The sequence below is a fragment of the Sinocyclocheilus grahami genome, unplaced genomic scaffold (assembly GCF_001515645.1).
Source record: "Sinocyclocheilus grahami isolate Dianchi unplaced genomic scaffold, SAMN03320097.WGS_v1.1 scaffold809.1, whole genome shotgun sequence".
Taxonomy (NCBI): Eukaryota; Metazoa; Chordata; class Actinopteri; order Cypriniformes; family Cyprinidae; genus Sinocyclocheilus; species Sinocyclocheilus grahami.
The window spans coordinates 116,875-127,405 of record NW_015505988.1 but is presented as its reverse complement, the minus strand read 5'-3'; the positions used below and the strand labels follow the sequence as shown (position 1 = coordinate 127,405).

The window sequence follows — 10,531 nt, the reverse complement described above, 5'->3', positions numbered from 1 at the left end:
AAAACGGTACGATTTGTAATTTAGTCAAATACACATTACAGGCTTGCAACCTAAAATGTACCATGCCTGTTCTGTGTTTTCACTGTATGCATTTTTCCTAAACAACAACATTAAAATGCTTCATCTCTTCCATTTCTTCATGGTAAGCAGGAGAAAAACAAATGCTGTGTGAGGCTCCTCCTTGTCACGTTGCAGATCAACGTGACTGGAGTTCCTGAGCGCGCGCCCGAGCTGAACACTCTGAACATGACAAGAGCAAAACACTGAATGTGTGTCACGCGCGGGGGTTCTGGGGGATTTGACCGAAGTTACCTTCCACATACACCTCACTGCAACGTCAAACGTAGAAAAGGTACGTTCATTTTACACATAGTGTGTTGTTAGTAGCAGTGAGTAAAAACATTCAGTGTTATTTGACATGTTCAACTTAAACATTGAATGTAGTAGTGCTGCGCGGGTCACGTGACAACGGGCAGTCCTGCCATCAAAACAAACAACGCACTGCAGATGAGTTTATTGGTGTGAGGGCTTCGCTGCTCTTATTGTGGTTGTAGTTTAGGTCGTTTAGCTTCTGTCACTGGTCAGAAAGTGTATAGTAACGTGAACTGTAGATTTAATATCCCTCATCCAGAGCTCTGCTTTTACTCGAATGGTGAGTTAATCTTTTTCGGTTGTTGTTGATATGAAACATGTCTGTATGCCTATACTTTTCACTGCAACATTACTAGGTATTAGGTAAGTACTAGGTAAAAGTAAGTTATCTATCTATCTGTCCATCTGTGTATAGAGAGGATTTGAGATTCATGTCTTGTTTTATTGGTAATGATTGTTAAACATAATTGGCATTGAGTGACAGAACAGGAGGTGTCAGTCATTCCTGATGTTTTCTATTCTCTCGTGCGCGTGTGTACTAGTGTGTACTTGTGAAGTATAGTGTGTAGTGTAGTGTGTACTTGCGAAGTATAGTGTGTAGTGTAGTGTGTACTTGCGAAGTATAGTGTGTAGTGTAGTGTGTACTTGCGAAGTATAGTGTGTAGTGTAGTGTGTACTTGTGAAGTATAGTGTGTAGTGTAGTGTGTACTTGCGAAGTATAGTGTGTAGTGTAGTGTGTACTTGCGAAGTATAGTGTGTAGTGTAGTGTGTACTTGTGAAGTATAGTGTGTAGTGTAGTGTGTACTAGTAATTTGATAGGCGTGCCGCGCCTACTTTTTCGACGTAAACAAGCCTCGTTACTACTTCAGTGGTAATGACTAATGATGGTGTGGTCGTACAGTACAAGTAAATGTACTTAAAATAACTTTTTCATGTCTCGTATGTATTTTTTATTCCTTAAAAATCTACATTAAAAGTGCAATTCATACATATAGCTTTTAATTTGATTTCTAAAATGATATTTTGTTGTATACCAAACTAAAGAAATCATGAAGGGAAAAAAACATTAATAAAAGGATTCTTTAAAATGAGTTTGAAGTAATTTGGCATAATCTTAGCATTTCTTGAACAAAAAATAAATAGGCAGTTCATTTTATTTAAAAAACTTTGTTGGATGACGTTTTAAAATGTGATATTTATTTTTAATGTTAGTTTTTATGTTATTATTACTACTAACATTTTTAAAGAAATTGTAGCTATAAAAGTTTGTTTATTTGTTTGTTTAAATATAGAGGGAATTACAATGAAAGGATTCTTTAAAAAAAAGAATTGAACTATTTTGGAACAAATCTGCCGAAGAAGTAATTTAGCAGATTTTAAGAAAAGAAAATGATTTTGAAAACTCTCCACCAAATCAGAGTCATCTAGCAAAGTCAGGTAACTTATTTCTTGATCTTTCTAAACTTTTGTTGTTTGCATAATTTGTTTTCAAGGTGTAAAAGTTTATTACCACTTGACATTTATAAAATCATTCAACTAAAATGCTATAAAATAAAAAGAAGACAGAAAAAATGAAAAGCAAAGAAACAAGAAGTTAATGAAAATTTGTATTAATAGTTTTAGTTAACAATAACAACACGATTCCTTAAATTAAATTTCAAAAAAAAATTCTCAGTTCTATTTGGAATGGTGCACAATCTTTTTTGCATGCACACATACACACTCTTGCCATTTTTCATCAGCTCAGAGTATATAATAATTTTTATTTATCATTGACTCGTACACATTGACCCCAAAAAGTAACTGGACAGTTGCGTCACACTTACAATGTCTGAATGTCTTTGCATTAGATTAAAAAATATCAAAGCTAGTAGGGCTGCACGATAAATCGAATGCGATATTTAACGCGCATTTTATCAGTAAAGCCGGTTCTGTAATCAGCGGTAAATCTCCATCACCTGCGGGCTTTCACATTGAGCAACATTAACTACGCAGAGCCGTTGTTCACTGACGAGCTGCGCAAAACCACGTTCATATTCGCGCAATTTTTTTTGCGCAGCTCGTCAGTGAACAACGGCTCTGTGTAGTTAATGCTGCTCAATGTGAAAGCCCGCAGGTGTTGGAGATTTACAGCTGATTACAGAACCGGCTTTCTGACAAGATGCGCGTTAAATATCGCATGCGATTTCTCGTGCAGCCCTAAAAGCTAGTCAGATGCTACTAGAACATGTCCGTCATTAATGTGATCCACTACTCTTGTGCTTGATCTTCCTGGACACCTGTGCGAACTTACAGAGAACTGGCTTCAAATATCTATTAAAAATCACCAATATGCCAGTCATGACAAATGCCAAGACATTCCACACATATGATTTTGTTATCTACATTAGTAAAAAATGTACTCTAATGTGCTCTAAATTGAATTATTTTAGGGCATTCCTTTCCTCTGTCCCAGGAACATGTCCTTGACACCAGATGCATGTTATTTTGGGCTGCTGGAAGGGCAGGAGGAGGACATTAAGCCTCAGGCAGCAGTGGTTCGGCGGAACCTGTTTGGCCCAGTGGACCACCAGCAGTTGCAGCAGGACTTCCAGAGGCTATTCTGCATGAATGTTGAGATCGCCAAACAGCGCTGGAACTTTGACTTTCAGAGGGACCAGCCAGTCCCCGGCTGCATTGAGTGGGAGGAGCTGCAGTGCCAGGATGTGCCAGTGTTCTACCATAGCTGTGTGGTCAGGCCCGGTATGGCAAAGCAAACAACAGTAGAAGCTTGTTCGTCTCCAGATATGGCCACAGAGAAATATCTGGAGCTGCGGACCAGAGGAACTTTGAGGGGAACCAAGTCAGAGAAGAGAATGGCTGCATTGCTGGGGGTCAAACGCACACAAGCAAACATCACAGGTGAGACGGTAGATTTAGTTGTCAGATTTCATGCTCAAGGTCACTCGGTTATGGCCAGACTAATGTAATTGGGACTTTGATCAAAACTATGTGGTATTTTTATATTACAATTCTAAAATGTATTTTTCTCTCTCTTTCAGACTTTTTCAGAGTGACAAAAAGAAGGTTTCCAGATCACAAAGCTTCATCAGGACAATAAATAGACATTGGACCTTTTTGTATAAATGTACAAACACTATCGGCACATGTAGCTCTTCTAACTGACCAGCAACGGCTTAATAGGATGTATATACTGTACATATGTGTATGTATATATTTCACTAAACGCAGTGCCTATTAAAGGTACCTATTTTATTGTTACAACATGGAATCATGAGATTTAAATACATGTAAAAACCTAAATGACTAATATTCAGATCTTATAGTGCATTTGAATAATTCGAAGCAATTCATTCCAGTAATTGAATGAGAATTCACTCTCTTGCCAAATCAACTAATACATTTTAAATTCATGACTAAATGAAAAAGACATTTTTTAAAAATATATTTTATTGTTCCATGTTGTTACTAAATAAGTTCTGAAAATGTTAGGAATGCACTATATAAATAGTGTGTTCCTTATTTTTTTGTTGTGCACTCAATATACAGTGTATATATACACAAACAATAACTGTGAACGTTTACAGAAATGCACTATAAAAAGACTGTTTGGTCATAAACTTAAGTGGCATCAGTGCACACGATCTATAAGCTAACAATCTCTTACCATTATTCTGTTCCACTTTTATTTATTTATTTTCCTGTTTTTATATATTACAAAAAAGGTCAACACTTTAGTTTGGGGACCATTTCTCACTATTAACTCGTTGCTTGTTAGCATGCATATTACTACCATATTGGCTGTTTATTAGTACTTATCACGCACATTATTAAGCACATTATGCCTTATTCTGCATGACCATATTTTAGATTCCTTAATCCTACCCAATACCTAAACTTCTACCTAAACAACTACCTTACTTGCTATTAATAAGCAGCAAATGAGGAGTTTGAGGCAAAAGTTATAGCTAATAGTTAGTTAATAGGGAGAATTGGTCCCCAAGCTAAAGTGTAACCCAAAAAAAAGGTATGTAACCTGAGCCATTAATGTTTTTCAAAAAGCATATAAATGTGGGAGTAAATGCGACTGTTATTATAGAGTTACTAGGAGACATAAGGTATGCTTTGATATCTTTGGAGTTATGTAAAACAAAAAAATGTTTAAAAATGTTTTTGAATGGATATTGCCCTTAAAATATTATTTGAGGAGTGTCCGACCAAGTTTCTTATGTGCATGAGGCTCCATCTTGCACACCTGGGGAAAATTGAATGATATGTTGAAAAGCTACCTTTTTATGTGTCTTAGGTTTGAATATTACTTGTAGTAATACTACAAGTATCAATTGCGAGGACATTTTCATAAATCATTTCTACAATACTTTTTTTTTATATATATATATTACTGTATTTTTGCTTTGTGCATCTGAGATATAATGTATGATTATGTGCTGAATTAGCCATACGTTTGAGATTTTTTGATATTAAAGAGGCAGCTGACGCAGTTAACCAAAGTAATTGCTCCACAATAAATAGAATGCTTTAAAGTAAAGTTTTCTTTTTAGCCTTAATCTCAGTTTTAAAATCATTCTAATGGTACACTGATTTCTAACAAAGCGATAAGCTTCTGTTTCTTTCCCCCATTCCCCTTAAACATCTGTTTGGGAGTATGTAATTGTCATGACCAGGTACGAAATTCCATGTAAAGGGCGGATTCCTAATCGGCAGCAGCAAGCGATATATTTAGGACGGCGAATTCCACTCACAAAGTCACAGAAATACACAAAACTACATACAGTTGCTTTAATTCCCTTTGAATAGTTAGGAACATCAAATTAAGCCAATAAACCAAACCCACATGCTGATAGTTAAACTGCCTAATTTGTTTAGTAGAATTCAAATGTAAGTTTCAGCTTCCTTAAGACAGATGAGTTTATTTTTATTTTGTTATTTTTTTTGCATTCATTGCAAACACACATGCTAGATATTTCTCATATGTTCAGTGACTTCCTCTTAAAGCAGTCCATTAAATTGTAAATCTTTAAAATATATTAATAGAAATATATTAGTGCTCTACCTCATCAAAAGACAAGGACCTTCATTTTATACACAATCACATATCTGAGAAAACAAAAACAAATGCTACATATTTGTTGTGTAGAAAAGTTGAAATATTTATCATGGATGCACTTTTAGTTGTTTTTGTTTTTTGAGAAGTACCGCAAAATAGCAAGGTTTACATGATATTGTGTGTGTACTTTGCTCCTGTTACTTTAAAAAACTCACGTTTGCCTTATGCTGTGCCATTCTTTTTGGGGAGAAGTATTTCTTTATATCACCAATTAAATATTGTATTATGCACTACATGTCATCATAATGATGACATTAGTGGCTTTTACCCCACAGCTTCTGTTGCAGCTATGTTCACCGTATTCTGTTCTTTGCATGGTATCTTGTGAATTAGTAGCCATGTATACTCCAACATGATTGAATGTTACTTGTTAAAACATGTTAATACTAGTGTTATTGTACAAAGCAATTTGATTTGGAAGTGTCTTTATTTGATTATAATAGAATATAGAATATAAATTAGTTTCGTATTTTTCATTAATTTTATAGTTTTCACAGCTGTGATCCCGCTGTCCCATTTATACTGTCTAGGAGTCACCAAACTCGGTCCTGGAGGGCTGGTATCCTGCAGAGTTTAGCTCCAACCCTAATTAAACACACCTAAACCAGCTAATCAAGCTCTTACTAGGGATGCTAGAAAGTTCCAGTCAGGTGTGTTGAGGCAAGTTGGAGCTAAACTCTGCAGGACACCGGCCCTCCAGGACCGAGTTTGGAGAGCCCTGGTCTTGGGTATACTTGAAACTTCCAGGCAGGTGTTTTGAGGCAAGTTGGAGCTAAACTCTGCAGGACACCGGCCCTCCAGGACCAAGTTTGGTGACTCCTGATCTATACAGTCCTATCAAAATAAAGGTTAAAAAATACCATAAATATAACTTTAAAAAACTTAAAATGTTGTACTTTGAATGATCAGTGATTTCAATAGAATTTTGCCAAATCACTCTTTCTGCAAAACCTTAAACTAGTTCAGACAGTTTAGACACGGTTTGCAGATCTCATGCACTCTTTTTTGCAAAACTTTAAACACATTCTCACTCACTAAAATGCAGTTTGCACTGTGATAAACTTGTGATGCAAACCCCTAAACACAAGAAAGAAAAAGTTAAGCACAACTGCAACACGGTTGTCATCATTTACACAATAATTGAAAACCGTTCACACTTGTTTTTACATATGTGAATGTACAAGCCAGTTCAAAGTGCACAGATGGCATGGGTGCATCCATCAATCTGAGAGGTATGGAAGAGTGTGTATACGAAGAGGAGGATGAGGAAGAGTAAAGCCCTATTCGCACGGGATTAGTATTATCTGGGGACCTTGTGTGATTTTGAAATTACCCCCCCCACATCTGAATTTCGTGTGGTGCTTTCGCACGGGATAAGCGAAGCCTGTGATTTTACTCGAATTTACTGACTTATCTCCCGGATACCCGGATGTCAAGGCTTTGAGAGTCCTGTTCTATGGTCCAGATGGATTTAAAAAAAAGAAACTAATATAGTTTCGTGCGCTGTGTTATTTATATTTCACCAGGTTAAAATAATATCTCAAGCTTTGTGCTTGATTTATTTGTAACACATTAACCTCAAAACCTTTTCAGCTTTCTCTTTCTGCAAATTGTATGGTGTAGCGATATGATGACAGCACCCAAAATACTATCAAACACTCCAGCGCAGCTCCATTCTTCGCGAATGATGGATAAAAAGGTGCACAGGAAACAAAAAACACGAAAAATGATATATGACCCGCCAAATGCTGGCCGAATCACAGAATATTATCACAGGACCTCGGTGTTCGGCGAAATATGGTAGGTCATTTGCGGGGGAATTTTTACTTTACAAATTGCAGACATGGCCGATTCGCACGGGATTAAGATCACAGACAACCTCGGAAATTATTACAAATGACTGGAGGTCACCAGGTAATACTAATCCCATGCGAATAGGGTTTAAGACCAATGAAGTTACTTCATTTTTTTACTTTTAATGAAAAAACATGTCTTTATGGTATTGTTTGTCAACTCTGTTACGGACAAATTAGCCAATGTGTAGAAATAACAATAAATCATAACAGGAAAAATCCTTCTTGTTTCTTTAGACAAACAGTCCTTACATTCCATCACTTGAGACTGAGATAATTTTTCACCTATGCATACCTTTAAAATTAAAAAAATACCTGTCTTCACAGAACCGTCCACTTGGAGCAAATATTTTTCATCTGAAAATGTATTATATACAATATCCAGTTAAAAAAATAAATGTTGTTGAAATATTATAAGGGTGCAAAAATAAATCAATAATGTTTATTAGGATTTTAAACAACAAATTTATTGTTTTTTGTGAAAATAGTTCATAAACAGAGTTGACCCTTTAAATATCAGAATTGTAAAGTGACAGAATTGACAATTGTCCGATGGACTGTCAATTCTGTTACAGCATTGTCAGCATTGTTACTCTACATTGGTAACAGAGTTTGACAGTAACAGAATTGACAATTTTTTGCCAAAAACTCCACTCGCTAGCATAAATGCTAAGAGCACATGGCACTAATGAAATCATGATTAAAAGACTTAAATAACACAAAGTGTGATCAATGAAAAAAAATCAGTTTTCCTTTTGATATTGTGGTAACAGATTTGACAGTTTATAAAATAACTCTTGGTGTAAGAACTTTTAGATTAAAATATTTTCTTAGAGAGAGCACATAGACTTTTCAGTGCTTCAGATCTTAACAGTGAGGGAAAGTGACATCATTTCCTGTATCTTACATAGTTGTGGGAGAAAATTCCACTAATTTAAAGGCAAAGTATGGTACGGTAACAGAGTTGACGCAAGATTTACGGACACACATTTTTATAAGAAAAAAGTTATTTAAAAAATATATAGAATAGTAGAATTAGGTAAATTACTCTTTAGGGCTTTTATAAATAAAATGAATGAAATATTACGAAATGAAAAGTACAATAAAATATTTTGATTACACAATGATACATGATGGAAAAAAATGCACTGACTAATTCGGACAACAAGAAATCATGATTTTCAGTTATTTAAGACACTTTTTGCAAAAAATATATTGTTATGAACTGTAACATCTTGTAATTCATAACAATGAGTAACACAGTATTAAAATAATTAAAAATATAACCATTTGAAAAAAGCTGAAAAAAATAATGATTTCGGACACCAAATGTACCTGCAATTATAGAATCACTCATATAGTAAAACATTTTTGTATATTCTCTAAGATATATGCATATATATCTATCTTAAACTTAGGTATGATTTCTTTTGTGTGTGTGTGTGTGTGGTTTTTATATTGCAAAATATTTACTAAATACAATAAACATTTTTTTTAACTACATGCACTGGATGTAGTGTCTAATGAATGATCTGTGGTGTGTATATTATTGACTAATGTGTTTATGATTGGAAAGCTTTGTTTGATTTTGAGTACAGGTGAAATGGTTTTGAAGCCATTGTTTGATTTTGCCAGAAGAGCCAGGGGTCCTGTGTATTTAGTTTGAAGGTTAGTTTGTGTATTAGTGTTTAAGCTTTTGAGAAAATGAGTGATGGTTTCAATAAATGTGTTTTAGCAATTCAGAAAAACTGTAATCAGTTAAATAATTAAAAAATATTTATTGTATTGACAGCCCTTGCAAAACCTCCACCCAAGCAGTATTAGGCTAGAAACATGCAAGTGCACAAGGTTTTGGTTTAGGGCATTGCCAGTTTCTACTGCTTATATTATTAGTTATATTGAACTGGTTGCATCAAACATCAGCATTTAAAAGGACTATAGAGTTACCTTCAAATGTGCCTTTAACCCCTTAACTGTCACTCACAATTTTGAACATAGACATGAAAGTGCACTATCCAAACTTAAATTTTTATAATTCATGAACGAAAACATTTTGTAACATGATATTGATGTACCATTTTCATGGTAATGCAATGTTTGAGTTTAAAATGGGTTTCAAAGGATGAGTTTTGAGATTTAAAGTTTTCAATTGATATATGATTTCTGATGATTTCTAAAGTGTGATAGAGAAAAAGGCAACAAAGAAGACTTTTTTTTGACAAATCATAGTATTGAGACTGCTCTCATTAGATTTACAAATGACCTACTCTTATTATCTGATCGTGGTTGTATCTTTCTATCTCTCTGGATCTTAACGCTGTGTTCGACACTATTGACCACAACATTTTTTTGCATAGACTAGAAAACTTTGTTGGCATTAGTGGAAGTGCATTAGCATGGTTCAAATCGTAATTATCTGACCGCCATCAATTCGTAGCAGTGAATAAAGAGGTATCATATCGATCACAAGTGCAGTATGGAGTACCTCAAGGCTACTGAGGGCCGTTACTTTTCACGCTTTACATGTTACCCTTGGGAGATATCATCAGGAAACACAATGTTAGCTTTCATTTACATTTACATTGTCATTTAGCAGACGCTTTTATCCAAAGCGACTTACAAATGAGGACAATAAAAGCAGTCAAACCTAACAAAAGAGCAACAATATATAAGTGCAAATGACAGTCTCGGTTAGCCTAACGCAGTATACATGGGTGGTTGTTCTGCACGCTTAATAAACAAACTCCAGCTGGTCCAAAATGCAGCAGCTAGAGTTCTTACTAGAACCCGGAAGTATGACCATATTAGCCTGGTTCTGTAAGCACTGCACTGGCTCCCTATTAAACATCATATCGATTTTAAAATCTTGCTTATTACTTATAAAGCCCTGAATGGTTTAGCACCTCAGTATTTGAACGAGCTCTTATTGCATTATAGTCCTCCACGTCCGCTGTGTTCTCAAAACTCTGGCAATTTGATAATACCTAGAATATCAATATCAACTGCGGGCGGCAGATCCTTTCCTATTTAGCGCCCAAACTCTGGAATAACCTACCTAACATTGTTCGGGAGGCAGACACACTCTGTCAGTTTAAATCTACATTAAAGACCCATCTCTTTAACCTGGCTTACACATAACACACTAACACATTTGTAATATTCAAATCCGTTAAAGGAT

General features: G+C 35.2%; 1 protein-coding gene across 4 annotated transcripts; it reads left to right on the top strand.

Annotated features, from left to right (window-relative positions):
- The first annotated feature begins 232 nt into the window (after positions 1 to 232).
- On the top strand, positions 233 to 4,117 carry LOC107562144 (cyclin-dependent kinase inhibitor 1-like). Of its 4 annotated transcripts, none has more exons than XM_016246725.1 (3): positions 233 to 352; positions 2,828 to 3,273; positions 3,414 to 4,117. In XM_016246725.1, exons 2-3 carry the CDS (start codon positions 2,832 to 2,834, stop codon positions 3,470 to 3,472), a joined length of 501 nt encoding a protein of 166 aa, XP_016102211.1. In that variant the 5' UTR covers positions 233 to 352; positions 2,828 to 2,831; the 3' UTR covers positions 3,473 to 4,117. The 4 variants fall into 4 exon arrangements, with proteins under 4 accessions (XP_016102211.1, XP_016102210.1, XP_016102212.1 ...); XM_016246724.1 differs by having other exon boundaries at positions 2,805 to 3,273; XM_016246726.1 differs by lacking the exon at positions 233 to 352 and adding an exon at positions 368 to 652.
- Positions 4,118 to 10,531: the final 6,414 nt, after the last annotated feature.